The sequence below is a fragment of the Galeopterus variegatus genome, unplaced genomic scaffold (genome assembly GCF_000696425.1).
Source record: "Galeopterus variegatus unplaced genomic scaffold, G_variegatus-3.0.2 Scaffold4797, whole genome shotgun sequence".
In the NCBI taxonomy this organism is placed as follows: domain Eukaryota; kingdom Metazoa; phylum Chordata; class Mammalia; order Dermoptera; family Cynocephalidae; genus Galeopterus; species Galeopterus variegatus.
The window spans coordinates 76,942-98,102 of NW_007730908.1; the positions used below are offsets into that span (position 1 = coordinate 76,942).

General features: G+C 37.0%; 2 protein-coding genes across 5 annotated transcripts in view; one reads left to right on the forward strand and one right to left on the reverse strand.

The window, feature by feature from the left end:
- The window catches only part of FXR1 (fragile X mental retardation, autosomal homolog 1), a 67,889-nt gene extending 65,659 nt beyond the window's left edge, over nt 1–2,230 (forward strand). For 2 of the 4 annotated variants that reach the window (XM_008588377.1, XM_008588376.1), the window contains 2 exons: nt 383–474; nt 1,188–2,230. In XM_008588377.1, coding sequence (XP_008586599.1) covers nt 383–474; nt 1,188–1,358 — 263 coding nt within the window. In that variant the 3' untranslated portion in view covers nt 1,359–2,230. The remainder of the gene's footprint in view (nt 1–382; nt 475–1,187) is intronic. The other 2 variants (XM_008588379.1, XM_008588378.1) reach the window with 2 other exon arrangements.
- A 6,898-nt stretch (nt 2,231–9,128) lies between these two features.
- On the reverse strand, nt 9,129–15,135 carry DNAJC19 (DnaJ (Hsp40) homolog, subfamily C, member 19). Its single transcript, XM_008588380.1, has 6 exons — nt 14,988–15,135; nt 14,011–14,062; nt 13,857–13,930; nt 12,744–12,823; nt 12,086–12,156; nt 9,129–10,670 (listed from the first exon to the last, which is right to left on the reverse strand). Exons 1-6 carry the CDS (start codon nt 14,988–14,990, stop codon nt 10,600–10,602), a joined length of 351 nt encoding a protein of 116 aa, XP_008586602.1. The 5' UTR covers nt 14,991–15,135; the 3' UTR covers nt 9,129–10,599.
- Nucleotides 15,136–21,161: the final 6,026 nt, after the last annotated feature.

Sequence of the window (21,161 nt, forward strand, 5' to 3'; positions counted from 1 at the left end):
CCCCCCCCCACTGATATGCAAACACTGTCTGGGCTTAGAATCATGCATCTGTATTTCCTGTTCTCGGTTGTGGGTTTCTACATGAATTTGTCCCACAACTTTAGATTTTTAACCAGAAGCAAAATAGCTGGATTCTTGGGAAGGAGAACTTTAATCTAGACTTCTTCAGTCTCCAGCTTGAAAATTTCATATTGTCAGCACTAAAATCACAGGCAAATTTTTTAAGTTTGGTTTTTCGTTGGAGGTGGTACCCAGCTTAAGAACGTTTTGAAATTGGGTGAGCCACCATTACTTTATTTTAATAGTGAAATTACTCTTTATCCATAAATAAACTTTAGAAATACTTTTTCAACACCTGTAATTTTTTTCTCATCTTTAACAGTCACAGTTGCAGATTATATTTCTAGAGCTGAGTCTCAGAGCAGACAAAGAAACCTCCCAAGGGAAACTTTGGCTAAAAACAAGAAAGAAATGGTAAGGAGAATTTAACCTGTAGGTCTCTCTCTCTGTCTCTCTCTCTCTTTTTTGGTATGGTTTAGCTTTATTTTTTACTTCTTAGCTTACTGTATAATCTCTTGATACCCCAAATAGACAAACATTTTAGTTTAAGAAGGTTATTTTGTTCTTGGCCCTAGGTAACTGGAGGTATGCATGCTTGAGCCTGAAATACTTTTCATTTAGAACTTCTGTCTGCTTTAAGATACTGGGTTTAGAGACTTGCTTGATTTGGGAAGCAGTAGGCCGTATACCTCTTCTCAGTGATGGATATAGACCTTTTAAGTTTCAATTCTTTTAAATGCTTTAAAAGATTTGATATGTCAATGTGAGCTGAAAAAAAAAGTGAGAAAAGCAGGCGGTTATTTGTTTTACTTAGGGTATTAACTATGTCATTTACCTGGTTTGCTTTCCAGTGGTTTAAAATAAAATTAGTTACAAGTTTCATTAAACAGTACAGATGCTTTCTGTGGTTTGGGCACTGCTAGGTGCTATAGATAAAGAGTTTGAAAGTCACAGAGTGGAGTATATGAGTATTTGTTTTGACATTTAAGAATGTTTTAATTCTTTGATCCATTGTGGCAGATGAAACACATTTTTTTATTAGCTAATGAATGTTTATGTAGCCATTTTCCTCCCCAGCTATAGATTTTATTTACAAAGAAGTTGAAAAAGTTGTCTCCCTTTGGCAGGCAAAAGATGTGATTGAAGAACATGGTCCTTCAGAAAAGGCAATAAATGGCCCAACTAGTGCTTCTGGCGATGAAATTTCTAAACTACAGCGTACTCCAGGAGAAGAAAAGATTAATACCTTAAAAGAAGAAAACACTCAAGAAGCAGCAGTCCTGAATGGTGTTTCATAAACTTGAAGAAGTTCCTAGTTTACAATTCTTTTACATTACATTTACAATAGTGCTTGTACAAGCTTGCCAAAGATAGAATATGGATCGCCAGTCTTTACATCGCACTTTCAGTTCCTCCATTTGGAATTCAGAAAGGGGAGGGATCCTGAAGAAATCATATGTTAAACATACTTTGACACCTACTGTGTTATAAAATATATCATCAGATGTGCCTTGAGAATAGTATATGTAACATTAAAAAAAGTTGCTGGCTATAGGAAATGTTATTTTGTTTTCAAAATGTGGCAGAGATGGGGGAGGTGGGTGGGGTGGGATCCCTAACGTAATATTCTTTATGAAAGCATTAGCTGCTTTTGTTACATTTTTAATAATATGCAACCACTTCTTCACCAGAGGAAAACTAGAATGAAATGCAGTCTAAAATATTTTGCACTGAATTGTAATTTCTTCATTAGTTTGGTCTGGAAACTGGTCTGTTTTACTGTGTTTTTAAAATGCTGTATGTAGAGGAAAATCTGCAGACCACTGGAATACATTTAACTCTCATCTGCAGGGACACTGGGTGATATTGGCAGTGACTGTTCTACATTGAGGCTTTGTTTGGTTTATTTATTAAAGTGTACAGTATTTAAAAAAATCAAACATAGCTTTAGTTAAAACACTAAACTGAATTAGTCATGTTCATTCAGACATAACCTGAACTACTGAAAAGATCAATTTCCAGAGGTTTGTTCTGTATAAAAACTACATGTTAGTCTTCAGTAGAGTATCTTTTTTCTTTTTCTTTTTTTTTTTTTTGGATTTTGGTTGTTTGATGTGCAATATGTTTTTGTATGCAGGTAGTAAATAAACTTTGATCTTCCATTTGCTGATTTTTAACTTTCTACTTTTTATACCAATTGTTGCAAAATAATAGGAGCTACTTATAGGCCTAGAGAAGTATACTTTGATTGCTTTTTAAAAGCATCTATACTTGCTCATAAATAGTATTAAAATGCTAGTTGGCCACTTAATTATTTTGTAACGAATCCTCTGAAATCTTAACACTTAAACTTTAGGCTGTTAGATGGCTTAGGGAATTGATAATGCATTTGCTATTAGGAAGAAAAATCTTTGTAACATAAAATTCTAATCGAAGGCAACTTTGGGAGATAATGGGGGTTAGAAGCCAGAATTTTACTTTTGTCCTTCATTATTTTTAAAAAAGTATGATGAGCAACTTTTAAAATAAGGAATAGGCTAATTGCTTTTTGATTCTCAAGGAAATAATTTTTAAAGGTTTTCATATCTGTGAGTGAAAAGCAATAAGTAAATTTTCTTCCTGTATATATTTCTGACAGATGACTTAATTTTATGAAGACAGACATTTACACTAAATTTGTCTTAGAGTAACAATGATACAGTAATTTATACAACTAATTGTGAGGTCAAATAATTGTGGACTTAGGGGAGGGTTTTGCTCCAGGATACTATAGACCTTTGAGCAAGAATGAACAGCCCTTTGTCATTTGGCATCTGAAAAGTTTTATGTGCATAATTTGTGTTAATTTGTTATGTACATAAAAATCTTAAGTGAAATTTATATGAACTGAAGGATAATTGAAGATATAGTTAAATATGTAAAACTTGGCCAGATCAGTATATATATAAACCCTAGCCCTCAAATTTATTTTAATTGGGTTTAAAATGTGCCTTTATTAAATGATTTTTCCTGCAACCTCTTTAATGGTCCCTGATAACTGAGAATTCTTAAAGTGTGAGTAATGCAGTTCCTGAACTTTGTATAAAGATACATGAAGTAATTTCAAATACTTAATTTTAAAAATTTACCCGCAAATGTCCTGCTTTTTAATCCGTCAAAGCTAGAAGCAAGTTAAACTGTTGGCCTTTTAATTCTTAGTTCTCTTGCATAATTGGGTTACAAATTAAATGTAAGGTATCAGAAGTTTAATTAATCTCCAAATTGGCAAACGTGGTATAAAGAAAAAATGATTTTTCATTTTCTTCCATGTAGAATAGTCAGATTTACCACAATCCCTTTTCCCTAAAGATTGTTTCAATGGGAAAGGATGAAACAGAAGCGTCTTAAAAAGTGGTTAAAGCTGAAGCAGTTCGGTAGAATAGCAGTAACTAATAAACATACTCTAAGAAATAGCTATTAGGCTTTTATTACATTACAAATGACTACACCTAGTGTCTTGTCCTTTTTAAAAGATACATGTTCTCTGAAGCAGGTTAGATTTAAAAAAAACAAATACTACAGCATTGGGATAAATCAGGCCTTTGTTTTTTTTACACAGTATATACCTCAAATTCAGAGGTATAAGTGAAATTTTGCCCACTTCCCAGAGGTAACCATTGTTGATTCAGATAACCTTCCAAACTTGTTTTTTTTTTTTTCTTGGTGTCTGGCTGGTATGGGGATCTGAATCCTTGACCTTGGTGTTCTCAGCACCATGCTTTCCCAGGTGAGCCAACCAGCCAGCCCACGGGGTCCATCTTTTTGGCTGCTAATCCAGTTAGCTGAGATGTTGCTATGGTAGAACTTGCCCCGGTATACACAAAACGACGATACTCAAGCAAAAAATGTATTCTGAAAGATCTTCTGTAACTCAAATACTGTTTTAGCATATATATATATATATATATGAAATCATATATGGAACCTGAACTGAATCATGAAGTGGAGGAGCTGAGACTATGTGGGGGCAAAAAATGATTTTTCCTGAATCCTTGGAAGGCCCAGCATTCTTGTTAGGTATCACCTTTTTAAAGCCTTTAAAAAGAGTAAAGCTTTTGCAAATGTTTCTGGTAATAGGTCAGACATCATTGGTAAAAGTATAGTAGGGATATACAGAAGTCTTCATTTTAAATAGTCACATATTTTAATTGAGAGGCAGCACATCAAACCATTGCTTAAGACAAGGCTGAGGGGGTTTGCTTAAATTAAGGGTTTTTTTGTTTTTGTTTTTGGTTTGGTTTTTAAAAGTAAGCACAGGTGTGATAGGTAGGCAAAAGAAGTGAAGAATAGGGGAACATAGCTGTGATAAGTAGCTGGTGTTTTAACTCTTATGTTCTGGGTGTCCATGTGGGCCATTCTTTTATGGCTGGGTTCCATCACCTTTGTGCTAAGTCACTGTTATTTTTGTAGCTACTGTTTGCTGTAAGTCTAGTGTTTTGTAACCTGAGGAGGGTCTCTGTAGAGTTGGTATGTAAACTAAATGTTGTACTTGGATTGGGAAATAGTACCATTTGTGTCTTCTGCAAGCATGTTTACACTTTTTTGAGATTCAAACCATCTAGTTAGTATTCTCATGGGCTGTGCCTACAATTATATTAAGGGCAGGTAGATGGGAAACTGTGGCTATTTATAATGCCAAAGTCCTGTGTCAGATGATTGGTGGTTACTGGGATTACTTTAACCCCTGGATTTTCTAGAAGGCTTCAAGGAACTTGGATTTGAGAGAAAAAGGATGTTAATTATAAAGTCTCACTTAATCTTCCCATCTTAGTAGAGGAAAATTACTTTTACCCCTGGATTTTCTAGAAGGCTTCAAGGAACTTGGATTAGACCTGGATCTTCAGATTTGGCAACATTCCAAAAGAGAGAAAGGATGTTAATTATAAAGTCTCACTTAATCTTCCCATCTTTTATAGTTTGGATCCCTTATACCTTTTTATAAGGATATCTGGTATAGTGAGTATACTGATCCCTATTTAAAAATTTTAGTCCTTTATTAGTGTGTGCACTTGAATATTTTAGATTATAGCTGCTCATAATCTGTGATAGCATTTGGGTTTTATTTCAGGAACTGTTGAAATAAAGCAATAATTGCAATCTTCTATAGTCAAACTTTTGGTAAGTGGTGTTAACTTGAAGCCATACTCTACTAATTGTTGAAATAGGTGTTAAGTTGAACAACTGGGAATTGCTACTTCTGTGGGTCAAAAAATGGTCAACTACTGGTAATTCCCTGTGGTTCAAACTAATTATACATTTTTAAGTATAATTATTTAGAAAGTCAGGAAAGATTCCAAACATATAGAAAACCTCTAATTAGTGGGTGATGGAGGCATGTATAATTTGTAAGAAAATATATTAATTTTTTAAAAAGGGTTTATCAGATACATTAGATTCAGGTTCATTTGTATCTTCCATACTATGATTTCAAGTACTGAAGTGAGGTACATAAAAATTCCCCTGGAAAAACTATAATTGCAGCTTTAAAAGATGATTTCCCACAGTCATTTGTTTATTTCTTCCTTTGATAATTTGAAAAGATGATGTAGGTAAAAGTACAGAATGGACAGCAACTGTTTTAGTTCTGTTTTTTCTTTATGGTTCAGTTTTATACAACCAGAGCTTCCTTTGATAATTTGAAAAGATGATGTAGGTAAAAGTACAGAATGGACAGCAACTGTTTTCTGTTTTTTCTTTATGGTTCAGTTTTATACAACCAGAGGGGTCTGGACTAGTTGACCTCTGGAGGGCCTTTGCAATACAATTATAACTTGAGTCTAGTCATGTGTCAGATCCTGCATAACACTTAACCTTATGCCAAGTATTCTTATATGGATCATGCTGAATTAAAATGGTATTTGTTTTATATACATACCCATCCTGGCCATTTCCAGCCAGACTTAATGCAATCTAAAGATATCCAAAACGGACAAAATACAGCCCCACTATTAAGTTTACCACTTAATAGCTTCTTGAATTTCTTTGTATTTCAGTGATTGGTATTTTCTTTTTTCAGGTGAAATATTTTCTGGATGTATGTACCCTTTTTACTTGATGGTTTAATTGTAAAATTTCCCTACTAATTTTCTAGTTTAGGGGCCATTTTCATCAAAATGTTTTCCTATTAGTTTTTCTGTTAACACGTTCCAGACTACACTGTAACACTGGACTGTTACTCTATCATTTGGTCAATAGGTAACACAGGATAGAAACTCTTTTATGTCCTGTTGCTAAGGCAACAGTTGGCTCTAAGCAGATACACAACACTGCACAACAATGCAACAACAAAAAGCAGAGCATAGGTCATTCAATATTCCTGGTATTCAAGGTGACTCGCAGTCTAGGATTTCTTACATAACCAAAAATCCAGTGCATTCTAAATAGTGTTTTTTACTTTAACTCAAATTTAGTTTCCTATCATTCTTTGAAGTTTTTGAGCCAAGTTCTAAATTTTCATTAGAATTAACATGTTAGGGGGATGATTTATACTTCTATGTGACCCTACTACAGGCTTCCAACTGTAAAACATCCTTTATAGGTTGTTATCAACAGAAAAATGCTTTAAAAATTCTCATAATTGAGGGGCCAGCCCGGCGGCACACTGCTACAGTGCGCTGCTTGGGAGCGCGGTGGTGCTCCCGCCAAGGGTTCGGGTCCAACATACAGACTGGTTCCCGCTCACTGGCTGAGCGAGGTGCAGGCGCAACACCGAGGGTTGCGATCCCGTTGCCGGACACGAAAAAAAAAAAAAAGGAAAAAAAATTCTCATAATTGAAATAGAACTCAGCATTGTGGCCTAAAATCCTATTATTCCTATAAATTAAGCATTCAGCTTGAGTGGATTTTACTGTAAGTATTTCTGACAAGAGTGTCTTTAATTAGGGCATACATTTTCAGTAAACTAAATACAATATAGCTTTTCAGTGTGGCATGGTCAACTTGTTCAGAGTTTTGCCATGTGTTAAGAAGCTGGTTACCTAATTTTTCCCAATTCTCAATGGTTTTGCTTCTAGCTGTTGGCTTTTATCCTCCTTGCTTCTGTTTATAATTTAGAGCAAATTATGAATGGCAGAACCACATGATGAAACTTCAAGAATCAGCAGGATATATAGGGGTGTAGATGCCACCTGTTTTCACACAAGGGATCCCAAATATGTTTTGAATGGTTTGGGTCTTCTGGAGTAGAGATCTGCATGACTGGACAGACTATTTTCTTTATTTAAATGCTATAGTAAGTACTCCCATCATTTGGAAAATACTTGAAGGCAAGAGAATTTGCTTAAAACTAAAGGTGGGAAAAGATAGTTAACTCCTAGGACCACTCATAGCCCACTTTCATTACCAACAAAGCAAAGTTTTTATACAGCTTAAAACTCATCTAATAATGTCATCCCAGATGCCCAGTAAAGGCAAAAGGGTAGGGGCTGAGGCACACAAAATCCTTGGGTATGCCAGATAAATAATAAGGCTATGGATAGGAATTCCTCCCAAACATCTACTGAGGACTAATATAGAGAACCAAATTACAAATGAACATAGTGCATTGGAGAAGACACCCTGTGCTAATTGAATTTCACTAGGCTGTGTAACCTTGGAAACCCATTTGTTTCTCTAGTCAAAAAATGGAGGAATCCTTGCAGTTTTGAGTTGGCCATTAATTTGCTTTTACCAAGGAAGCACGAGCCCTAAGAGAAATGACTTGCTCAAAGTTCCCTGGCTATTGCATAAGTTGACTTGAATCCCACACCTCTTATCCCTAAGTGTGTTTAATCAGACCTTCCTCTCCTTTTTAGAAAAGTCTATTGGTAAGCACCAACTGGTGAAGAAAAAGGCCCAAGCAAGATGCACAGTGACAAGTACCAGACTCTCGTCTCTATCACCAAGGGAAACATGCTTAGAATTAGGAAAGGTGCCATGGTACAGAGGTTAAGAGCATAGAACTGTATCTCAGAAGGATCAGTCTTTCTCATAGAATTAGGAAAGGTGCCATGGTACAGAGGTTAAGAGCATAGAACTGTATCTCAGAAGGATTAGTCTTTCTCAGCATGTCACCTTTTGCAAGTTACTATTAAACTTCAGTTACCTCATGTGTAAATGTACATAGTAACAAGTCTACTAAGATAAAGGGAGAATGCTTAGCACAATGCTAGCATGTTAAGTACTCAATAAATGTTCATGTTACAGATCAAGTATTTTGTAAGAAAATGCCACTAAAAGATAAAGCTGCTTTTATAGGTCCACTATGATCTAGATTCCTCACATAGATGACATTTAAATGTTCAGTTTGCCTAATAGCCTTCAATGAAATAGGGATTCTACTTGAAAAAGGTAAGCTGACAAAATAAAACTGATTACTTTGAAAGAATGTGCTGTACTTCTCAGTATTTTAAAGTAGTTTCCATCTTGTTAACATCTATCTTAAAACAATGCTATTTGCATTAAACACTCAGAAGTATTTATACCTTTTAACTTTTCCTTTTTAGAGTGAATGCTCTATTGCTAGTGGCCTATTATCACACTACTTGTCTTTGAAAAATATGCTTTTAAGTTTTAACTGATTCTTAATTAAAATTCTTGTTCATAGACACATCTTTTGATTAGCTGAAAGGACTGAAATAAAAGCTTCAGTCAAAATACAGCTGACTCTTACTAGTGGACTCCTTATTTGTGAATTCATCTACTCACTAAAATTTACCACCTCAAAAACTGATGCTTGACGTACTTTCCTGGTCACTTGTAAACATTTGCAGAGTGGCAAAAAATTTGAATCACCCCATGTGCACAAACAAGGCAGTGCTCTGCCTTCTTGTTTCAGCTCTCCTAAACAAGTATCCTTTTTCATGTTCTAAGTGCCAAGTTTCATATTTGTGCTTTTTGTTGGTGATTTCACTGTTGAAGATGGTTCCCAAGAATAGTGGTGAAGTGCTGGCTAGTGTTCCTAAAGGGAAAAAAATGCTGTGATGTGCCAAGCACTATGAGTCATAGTGCTATCGGCTGTGAGTTTAATGTTAATGAAGCAACAGTATATATTAATAAGCAAGCTGTCTTTAAACAGAAACACTTATAAAACATGGTTTTATATTGATTGGATGACAAAAGTGACCAGAGACTCACAGGAACCTGCATTTTCCCTAGGAACAATGGGTTCAGTATTTGCTAATTCAGTGCTGACAGTGACTTATAGAACATAACTACTGCAAATAACAAGAACCAATGTACTGTACCTTCATGCCCCTTTATCCCTGGAAATAGGCTTAAAAAAATGTACCGTTATACAAAAGCTTTAGAAACTAGTGCTGCTTCATACTCTAAATCACAACATGTAGACTTCATCAGATTTTAACCATGGGTATAGGATAGAAAATAAACTAAAGGAGCAGATACATCCTTTAAAATGCAAACACTAAATATGATTACCTCCACTAATTTTTACCTCAAGAGTCCTTGTGTTCTCCATTAATAATTAAGAACTTTACAGTGATTTAGATGGTAGATAGTATAATTTATCATCTCAGAACTAGACATAATACTCCTGTTGGAGATCACAAACTAGTTTACATCAGATGTTTTATATAAGTCTTCTGGTTAAGATCCTTATATATTTTGTTAAACCAACCGTCATTTGCCTTCAAATGTTATTTAAATTTATTAGTGTATAAATTCTTACTAGTCCAAGCTACATAACATTTTAACATTCGGAGAATTTTGGTTTTCAGTTTTGCCAACTGTTTGAACGTGGTTATAACAATTGCAGAACTTAAGATTATGTCAAAAAATAACCAATTAAAGGAATTTGTAAATGGTCAGTATCTTTAAGGGGCTAGCTGAATACAATATAAATACCTTCTTGATTAAAAACAGGACCTGTACTCAAATATTTACTAGACTGTTACAGTATAATACTGTAAACAATTCTGTTAGTGATATTATATATACATATCTAAGTCAATTTCTTAGGTCAAAATTGTGGCTAAACTCACTTTTAAATACAAGGTCCCAAAATAAATCAGGTCATTCAATCAATAAATACAAGGTTCCAAGTAGCTGGGCCAGTTGTGTGTACCTTGAACAGCTTGAACATTAGTAAGAGTCCCTACTTCAGCAACTTGTGCTAATTCCATCATATCATATTTTAATTGCCAGTTTACCAGTCTCCCATTAGACTGTGGGCTCCTTGAGAGCAAGGACTGTCATTTTCACTTCTTGAAGAGTATACAGATACCAAATTATTTGCTAAATGAGTAATGAACAGTATTTCTATTCATATGGTATGAATTTGCCCATAATTATTGAGTACTAATCTTCAAGTATCCTAAACTATAATCTGATTTAAAATCTTCAAACTTAAACAAGAAATTTAAACAAGAAAATCATACCAAGGCTTTGATTTAGCTTGTGCTAAATCATTTTTAAAAACTGTGGCTCTGAGGTATTTTATTAAAAAAGTTGGTACTCATATGCATTAACTATTATGAACTTAAAATTCATCATACATTTACTTCATTTTTTAGCTTGACCTTCCAGTAAATCTTTAGCTTCATTGATTTTGGCTGCTATATAAGGAGATCCTCCTACAGGAGAAAAGAAAAAAGGAATAGTTATATGGATTCTCAATTCCTGTTTGGTAAAAGGCTACTCTCCTTTCAAGGATCCCAATCCTTATCTAATAGTTAGCAGAAATGGTGTTTTTTACTTATTTAAAATAACTATGACATTGCAACTGGATCACCAAGTTGACCAATGGGAAATGAGGTAATTTGCATGAGGGAGATTTCCACAAAAATGACAACTTTTTAGAAAGCTTAAACTGATAGAAATAGGACTTTAAAAAAAGCCCATTTGTATGTACCTATTCATGATTACAAGTCATGAACAGATATCAATTTATTTTACCGTGTTATTTTAAAACCATGATATACATTCTCGTGATAGAAATAGGACTTTAAAAAAAGCCCATTTGTATGTACCTATTCATGATTACAAGTCATAAACAGATATCAATTTATTTTACCGTGTTATTTTAAAACCATGATATACATTCTCAGAGGCTTCTGAGCTCTTTGGTTTGGAAAGACCCAAGTTTGCTTTAGATCCTTTTACTGTCCTTCACAGTTTTTTTCTTTTCCTATTATCAGCTGTTCCTTTACAATGTCATCTCTACAGCTGCTTTTCTACTAATTTGCTGGAGCAGTGATTCTCAAAATGTGGTCCTAAGACCACATCAACAAGAAATTTGGCAGAAAAATCAGTCCTCCAGAAAGGACAAGCTAAGTTTAATAAAATACGCTGTGAGGTCAAATACCAAATAACTATGTTCCTGTTTAAACTGTCAAAACCCTCTTAATGAAAGGCCTCTCCTATGTAAGCAAAAGGATCTGAGCACTGGAATATAGATTTTGTGGTATATGTTCTGGCATTCAAAGGAGTTGCTTTCTTTCAACAAAGCCAAGGCTACTTAGAAATGTAACAGAAACAGATACATCCCATAGGTTTCTAACTTGGTAATCCCCAATTCAAAGTATCTAAGATGGATTGGGAAAAGTTACATTTTAATTTCATTAATTGGAATTTAACATTTAATTATAAAAAAAAGAAACCCAAACAAAACATAGTGTTAGTATTTATGACTGTAACCACTAGAAGTCACATTCTATCACAACTGTAGATCTCAAGACATTGTTAATGCTTATCACTACTTCCAAATTTTAGTAATCCTTAGATCTGCTCATTCTGTAGATAAATTTTTCACTCAGAATTTATTCTTTTATGACATCAAAAGCACACAGACAGTGCTCACACAAATATTTAGACATTTCCCTTATAAAAGCCAAGAAGTAGATGTAAAATTATTACATTAATAACAGTCACCCCAGCATGTGCAAGGATACTTCAAAAAGTTCGTGAAAAATGGAATTAAAAGATAATATGAATGCTTCTGTGAACTTTTTGAAGCACCCTCATATAACAAAGGTTTATGACTACTTACCTTTGTCTGGGTGATTTAAGAGCATAATTCGTCGATGAGCATCTCTTATTTTTCCTTTATTGGCAGTAGGGCTGATTAAAAAGGAAAAGGTATTATTTCAGTCTTCTGGATCACATCAAAAAATTGAATATAAAAGCCAATTAAAGATATTGTACAACTACAGTACATCAAAACAACAGTATGAAAAGCTGCTTAGTAACCTCAATACAGAAAGAAAGTGCATATTCTGAATGAAGGAACTAAACTGCTCCTTAGAAAAGTAAGGCATTCTCAAAAACGTAATTGAACTTGATAATATTCATTACAGCAGTCCTATTGGAATGAAAGCATGTTTAAGTATTTGGAAATGAAGGCGGAATTTCACCACAGAAAATGTGTTACTCAGTTAGAAGACTGAGTACTGTGATCTGTTGAAAAGTCCTATCTTTCAATGAATGAAAAAGTGCTTACATGTCAGTGTGCCTTCTCATTTGACTTTTGTATGAATGTTTAGACCTTACTGTACGTGGAAGGAACAGTAAGGCTCCATTGACTAGAACTGATATTATAAATCTTCCTGGCACAGAATCCCTCAATAAAGGGGAGAAGGTCTTTTTTACATTTCCTCTTAGCTCTAGAGTTGTAGAAAAATATTTTAAAATATTAGAAATTATTTTACCTTACACCTAGTATTAGTGCTGCTTCCCGTTTTGTCATTTTGGGTTCAAACCCACCTCTGTAATAGCCACCACTGAAGGCCTGAAAGAGGAAATGCATTAATAAGATAATAGAATAAACTGAAAGTTGCTAAAAAAAAGTTTGTAAATGTTCATAGAACCAGTAGAAAAACTAAGACATTTCAGAGAACTTTAAGTGCAATTCCCATGACGTTTAACTTTATAAGTAGCAGCAAACAGTATTTTAATGATCATTAAACACATCAATTTTTTCTAAACAATATAAATTGTCTTGGGAATATAAGACAAAAAACCAGTGTCTCAATGCCAGTTCTTCCAAGAAAGAAGGGGGATGAAGATCATCCCAAGCTAGCCATATTCTAGGTAAAAATTTTATCTCATAATATGACAATATGGCTTAGAACTAGAACTGCTTCCAGAGGAGGATTTGGAGGTGTTTTGAGATGGCTTTAAGTGTATTTGGAGGTTCAAGGCAACCACTAAAACAAGGGTAAAATATGTATTGAGAAAATCAAGCTATCAGTTCAGAAATCATACTGGTACAGCTTGCCATCACTCTCTTCTGTCACGTTTAATCACAACATGAAAACAAATGTTCAATAGGTTGTCACAGCCAAATTTATTTTTAACTGTGACCACAAAAGGTACGATTATCACATCTACTCGTACCCTATACCCTAATTAACTGCAGCGCTAGCTAAATATCATGTTAGGGAGTGCCAGGGCCATACAGAAGAATGGATCCCCTTTGATCCCTAGATCCCTCTGTGCTTGTGATGCAGAGTAGATGAGAGAAGGCAAGAATATGGGCAGATGATGCTGAAGTTAACTGTGGATGAACAATAAAGTGTTATTTTCACAATACTAGAATTAACACTGCACATCTAATTCTGTCACATATAACATTTGATTTTCTAGGGATCATCATTACAAAGTTCAAAACTTCTACACCCTCCTTGTGGGGAAGCAAGAGAAGGGGCCCAAAGCAATCACTTAGAACTCTGTGGATGTTTGGAAATACCCTTCCTCAATTGTAGCTCTAGGCTTCAAACACAGGCAGCAAAGAATTAGCAAAAATGTTCAGTACATCTTACAGATTTTGGCAGACTTTGAAAAACTTGTTTTACTTGAGGTTCCATATGCTTCATGGCTTGCAGAACATAACGGCCTAAAACCAAGAGCAATAGAATAGGTAAATAAATCCCCAATCTCCCCTACTTCACTTCCACTCCCAAACCGTAAACCTACCTGCAAATCCTGCAGCGGCAATAGTCAGTCCAACTGCTACCACTGTACTGGCCTGGTAAAGGGAAAAAGTAAATATTTACTTTCCCTAATTCCCACCATTCCTCTTCATGCCCATTTTCCCATCCCAACTCATTACGTTTCATTTCCGTGGGAGAAACAACTTTTAAGGAAAAAATATTCTGCCTAATGAACATTTAAAACCACTGCTAACTTTTATACTCAATGCATTGTAAAGGTACGAGATTTTCACTATGGAAGAAGAGGGTAAGTCGACTTGCTTATTTACCTCTGCAATAATGAAAAGGACGATTCCCTCCATTGTAAACTTTTTTCACCCCAGGGCAAGGAAATCACATTAAAGTTCAATCTAGAGCAATGGAAATAACGTTTCTGCTAAGGAAGAAAGAACTGTTTATAGACGGCGCCTGTAAAATTTTGATACGGCATTTTCAACGATAAAAGTGGGTGTAACGAGGAAACTAGCTTTTCAGAGCCCCTTCAGCACAGTCCCGCCTCACCGTCTTGTCCTAACAGAAGACGGGCCCAAATATGTCCAGGAAACGGTAAGAGATCTATGTCAGCAAGAGCCAAAGGGGAAGGATACAATAAAGAGGAGCAAGTACTGTGAGGATGTGTTAAGGGAGGGGCAGATATAACCAAAAGCGGTTCGACTAATCTCCGGGTCCATGACTGGCTCTGACCTTACAGACGTTCAAGGGGAGCAAAGCCTTCGCGCCCAGAGTCGAGGACGGGGGACCAGGGGCTGGAACCCCCTGAAGAAAGACGCTGTAAGAACACAAAGACCCAGGAGGGTGAGCCAAGAGCTTTGTGTCCTGGAGAGAATGACGCGCCGGAACCTAAACCTCCCGCCCAGAGCCCCACTGGGGAGCACAAGCTCAGCTCCATTCCTCTGAGGTCAGAGGCTGAGGCTGAGGCCTGGGGGGAGGTCGCCCAAGAGACCGGAAGGCCGCACTCACCATGGCTCTGGCTTGGCTCCCGTGCCTCCACCAGGAGCGCGATTCATCCCAGCCTAGGGGCCGCAGCCACCAACTTTACCAGAAAGCGACGAGGAAACCACCACCAGGCACAAACCCCCTAAGCACAGGCGCCCTACGAATACGGCAGTAGCGGCCGTAAGTTCGGTCGGAAAACTGTCGTAAAAGGGGGACGCGCAGTCGGGAAGGTTGTTCATGCAGTGGGCAAACGGAGAACGCGACTTCGGGTTGGATGAAGGGTGGGCGGGTTGGCGCCTCATTGTGTGGGCCGGCTGTGTGTGTTCTGCCCTTTGCTCCTGGCCTTTGGGTATTTGGAAGTTCTTGCGAGGTAGGACATGGGTGAGGAAGGGCATAGGAAATTCTCTACAGTCTTACTCAGAACGGTTTTCCTTTCCTACCTCTTAGCACCTCTTTTCCTTCCTTTCCTTTCCTCGCTTTACCATTCTGTTTGTTTGTTTATTATTGTGAGGGGTAGTGAGTATACCTAAACATGCTGTGACAGATTTCCACTGTGTGAGGCGAACGTGATAACCACTACACTACGGAAACCAGATTTCCACTGTGAAGCCAAACAAATATGTAGGAACTCAGTGTAGCAAACAAACCAAACGAACAAACCACGCTGTGTTTCGGGGGTTGCTCAGTAGCATTCTTTTATTTAAAAAAACTTTATTTAGTGGTGCTGATAACACCAAAGTCCAGGATTCGAGCCCCGTACCAACCAGCCAGCCCATCAATCAATCAATCCAATAAAAAAACAAAACCCCATTTTATTTAAAGATGTGACTTGACAGGAATTTCTGTGAATGTTTTTAGTTTTCACTTTGTAGAATGGGATTACCACTTCAAAGATTTGATATTCTGATCACGGGATCTCAAAATCCTGCAACTGAAAAGTGCTATTTAAAATTTTTCCCTTTCTCCCCAAATAAAATGTAGGGCTTGATTTTGCCCTTATGAAGCTGAGCAGGCCCCTCAAAAATTAGGTGGAAAGTTCCATAGATCCTGAGTCCCTGGCCTTCAGTTAATATGTAATATACTAGCTAGTGATTGTAGTTAAAAGACAAAGATCGGAAAGTTTCACCAGGTATAAGGTAACAATACCTATAGATCTGAATCAGAGTTATAAGACTTTGCATTACCCTTTTGGGGGATATAGATAACATCACTGAGGCATGTCCCTGAGTTGTTTTCCAGAAAACCAAGACCTCCCCCAAAGGAGCTCATGACTACCAGTTGACAGCTGGAACTAGCCCCAAGACTGAATGGAAGATTCCAAGAATAACTTGTTGATTGCACAACTGGCACCCAATCAGCACTGGCTGTGAGCTGACTGATCATGCAGCAAGACCCTTACTCATGATTTTATCCTATATAAACCTTTGCCACCAGCCAATCAGGGAGCTTGAGTTTTTAGCGTGAGCTACCTGTCCTTGCTTGGCGCTTTGCAATAATAAAACGCCTCTGTTTCCATCACTGCAATCCCGGTGTAAACATATTAGCTTTGCTGCAAGCTATTTCGGTTTGGTAACACAGGGCATCAGTTTCATATATCTTTATGTAAATGCTTGAGAAGAGAAAAATAAATGGAAGTTTTACAATGTGATGTTTGGATGATCAAAGGAAGTTTGGAGTTACTTCCCACTTAGAACTTACAGAATATTAAAACTCTGTTTACGTGGCAGTGCAATTCTTTGATTAGTTTGTTGGTTACTAGACAGATATGCAAATTTCTTGCTTTGTTTTCCTTATCTATAAAACAGTTTTAATTTGGATCTAGGGCTAGAAGAGCTCTTTTTTAAAAAGATTTTTGTGATGTGATTTATTGTCATAACATGATTTAAGGTGACATCCAGCACTGAGACACTAGTGTTAAGTGTATATCTTCCTCCTTTGCTTCCTTCCCTTTTAGTTAGTTTTCACCCAACAATTACAAAAGAAATAATCAAATGAAACTTAAGGCCTTGGGACCAAATTGGCAGAAACAAGCTACAATGCCACCTGGAAAAATTTATTATGCATATTTTTGGTATGTACAAACTATGGCATGCAGTTTCCTTGAGGAACAGGTTTACCGCACAGAAGCGCAGCCTCAGGAAACTAAGGGCAGGCAACACAGCAAGACACTTTGCTGAGGTGGAGACAGCTCTGTATTTGGAGGCAGATCATACTAGAGGTACATCCTGGCTCTGTCACTAGTTTTGTGACTTGGACAAGTTATTTCTGACTCGAATTTCCTCATTTTAAAACAAGGATAATAATGACTACCTTACCAAATTTTTGTGAATATAGAGATTATATGCATCCTGTGCTGTGCACATAGTCAAAACACATTGTGGGGCTATTATTGTTATGAGGGAAGCCAGAGTGCAAATTGCTGTGCAGAGGCCTCCCTGATTCTCATAATGCCTCACTCACAGATTTAAGTCTGATAATCTCTTCCCCTACCTGCTGAGATCCTGGAAAGAGCTTTTAAAAGTAATTTTTAAAAATGTCCATCAGCTGATGAATGGATAAATAATCAGTCTTTGTTTCTTTTAGCTTCTAGTGACTGTCAGCATTCCTTGACTTATGACTGAATCACTGCAGCCTTGTAGGCCAGCATCTCGAAATCTTACTCTACTCTGTCTTCACATCACTCTTTTCTTCTGAATGTAAATTTCTTTCTGCTTCCTCTTAAAGGATACATGTAATTGCATTTAGGACCTTCTCCCAATCTCTGCCCTCCCATAATCAGGATAATCTTCCCATGTCAAGGCCCTTAACTTAATCATTGCTGCAAAGACTCTTCTATGTAAGGTAATATTTGCAGGTTCCAGGAATTAGAATTGATATCTTTGGGGGCCATTATTTAGTTTACTACAGTGAATAAGAAGACAAAGGAGGGGACTAGCAGAGACAAGAGAATAAGAAAGGATTCTAGCAAATCTCAATTTCTCCTCCTTCGAAATTTGTTAATCAGGTAAGTCACTTCTTGGGTAGGAATAAGTAAGAGGTGAAAAGGAGTACCTGAGTGTTCTTCTTGCATTGTGACTTTCAAACATATTTTGACCATGACCCTTAATAAGAAATACATTTTACATTGTGACCCAAGGAACAAATACGTACTTACGCGCGCACGCGCGTACACACACACACACACACACACACACACAAAATATACATAATTGAAATTTATGTTTTATGAGACAATACTTATGAGATGAATGCTGGTCTTTTCTATTTCTTAAAAAAAAGTTCTGGGAAACCTATTAAGTTCACAACTCACTAATTGGTCATTACCTGAAGTTGGGAAAGCATCACTCTACAAAAATCCACTCTTGGAAATATGATGCCAGGCAATAAGGGTTTACCCTGCCCGCCTAAAAACTATATGCCGGACATTGTGCAAAATGCTTTATATAGATTATTTCATTTCACCCCATGGTAACAACATTTATTTCTGATTTGCAGATGAGGATATTTGCTGGATACATTTTGTTCTCTGCTCCGATCACCTCTCTACATTTTCCCACCCTGCTCTTTGCCCTAGAGGAACACACGAAGTTAGGAGGCTGCCTTTAATAAGTTCTCTTGTCTTCTTGCTTGGGGTGCAGTTGGGTTTGTGATCAGGAGATCAGAAGACAGGGGAGAGTGAGTTCATGGTCTTCTTTTCTCCATCTCCCTTCCTGGTGGTTGCCTTAGTCTGACTAAATTGGTCCACTAAGAATACAGGTTGTGTTGTATGTGTGTGCGTGTTCTGGTAATTACTTCCACATCTTGTTCCTTCAAGTCTAAGGGTAGGAATAACTTCACTGGTCCCCACTGCCTGCTAGACACAGGGCACTTGACTATTGCTTGCTAATTTCCTGTAATGTCCATGCCTTGATACTAGACTTGTATGTCCAGCTGCCTCCTTGACAACACTACTTGGTTATCTATTTGGCATTTCAAACTTAACATGACAAAAGCTCCCACTCCAGCTTGCTCTTCCTGAAGTCTTTCAGGTCCCATTAAGTGGCAACTCTGTTCTTCAACTTCTCAAGCCTACTGCTTTGAAGTCAGTCTTGACTCCTTTCTTTCTCTCAATGCTATATTTCATTCATCAGAAAATTCAATCAGCTGTATCTTCAAAATATAAGCAGGAGGCTAGCCACTTCACTCCATTTCCACTGCTACCAGTATCTCCCACTTGAATTATTGCTGTAGCCACTTATAACAGTCACCATCCATGCTGGAAACAGATGGTGCACTGTCTTAGTCTGTTTGGGCTGCTGTAACAAAATACCATAGAATGGGCGACTTATAAACAACAGAAACTTACTTCTCACATTTATAGAAACTGGTAAGTTCAAGATCAAGGTGCTGGCAGATTTGATGTCTGGTGAAGGCCTGTTTCCTCATAGATAGCCATCTTCTCAATCTAAGTCCAAGATCAGTCCAGAAAGGCTTTAAGAAGAGCAAGCTGAGGGTGAGAGCTTTGGTCATGTTAAGTTTGAAATGCCAACTGGATATCCAGGTAGTGTAGTCAAGGAGGCAGTTGGACATACAAGTCTGGTATCAAGAGAGAGGTCTGGGAGTCATCAGCCCATAGATGGTTTTTAAAGCCATGGAATATATGAAGTAATTCCTTGCATTACTAAAGAGGGAAAGAAGAGGAATAAGAACTGTGTTTTATTGGGCTACTTCCATGTTTAGAATGGAATGAGAAAAAACCAGAAAATTAGACTGAAAAGAGGTGGGCAGAAACCAGGTGAGTGTGGTGACCTGGAAGCCAAGTGGAGAAACTGTTCAGTGGAGGAGGGAGTGATTAACTGTGTAAAATGCTCCTAATATTAAATTAAAGGACTGAGAATTGATTACTGTTGATCAGTGGTGATATTTATGAGAAGAATTTCTTTGGCATGTTGGAGACAAAAGTTTGGAGTGGGTTCAATAGAATATGGGAGGAGAGAGAGTGGAGATATGGTTTATGAGACATCTTTTTCAAGGAATTTTTCTGAAAAAAGAATTAGAAAAATGGGCAGTATGCAGAAGAGGAAGCAGTATGAGGAGTTTTTTGTTTTTGCTGCTTTCAGATGAAAGAAGTAACAGCATGTTTATTTGCTATAGGAATGATCTTATAGAAAATGTGACAAAATTCATTGAATTATATTACTTAAGCATGAAAAGAAAGTATAGAGACCATTTTTTCCCCCCAAGAGCTTTATTTTATAAATGAGGAAACTGGGCCTCAGAGTAGCTGACTGACTTTTCTAAAGCTCTGACAGAGTCCAGTAATCACTTTGCCCTTCTTGTTCATTTTACAGATATGTATAATTTTAAGGTCATAAAATGAGAAGGTCCTTTAATTGCCTTTACCTGTATTTTCTTACCACGCTTTAGAGATTATCTCAGGTCTGGATTAATGGCATCTAAATTCCTGACCAGCAGCCATTTAGCCTAGGGAATCTTTTGTAGGCAGCTGCACACGTAATGCTATGTGTAAAAGCCCTTTGCCTAAGACTAAATGGCACTCAGACTAAATATTCCCTTCCCTTTCCTCCTCCTTCATTCCACCCCTTTTTGTCTTTTCTTCCCCTCCTTTCCTCCAGTGATCCTGCCATTTCCTGACAATCTACAATGAACTGGGAATTCATCTTATTGTCTCCTTTTTGAATGTGAATATTCTTGGTAAATGATTATACTGAGCATGATCAATAGACTCCTCTATGAAGTGTTTTAAGACATCCTTTTGGTGTTATAACCAGTAAAAGGAAGAATGTAATTGTGGAGCAAAAAAGAAGGAAGAAAGGAGAAGAGATTTAGAGCAAGAGGGGTTGAGGATAGGCTCAGGTAGGAATCATATAAGGACCTTGGGCACTGTGGAAGAGGAGGGGATGCTGGGAAGCCAGAAGGGAAGTCCCAGTGTCTAACCGTTCTTTTCTCCAGTTGGCCCTATCTGCATCCAAGTCTGGTGACCCCACCCTCCCATGTGGCTATTACAAAGTAATTTATAACTATTTCTCCATGGTTTTCTCTCCCTTCTCCTCAATTGTTTCATTTTTTTTTTCTCATTGTACCTGTTTTTGTTTGACTTTCTAGTTTTCTTTCTAATTACAAGAACTGTTGTCCTTGCTTAGTCCAGAACATGTGGGTGGTGGGGCAATCATAGAATTGCAGTGTGTTTAGTCAGAG

Coding starts and splice junctions, on each gene's coding strand:
- DNAJC19 (XM_008588380.1), bottom strand. Junction 12,824..13,856: donor TTCAAAGTCTGCCAAAATCT/GTAAGATGTACT, acceptor TTCCTCTTTCAG/GCCTTCAGTGGTGGCTATTA. Junction 12,157..12,743: donor GCACTAATACTAGGTGTAAG/GTAAAATAATTT, acceptor CTTTTTAATCAG/CCCTACTGCCAATAAAGGAA.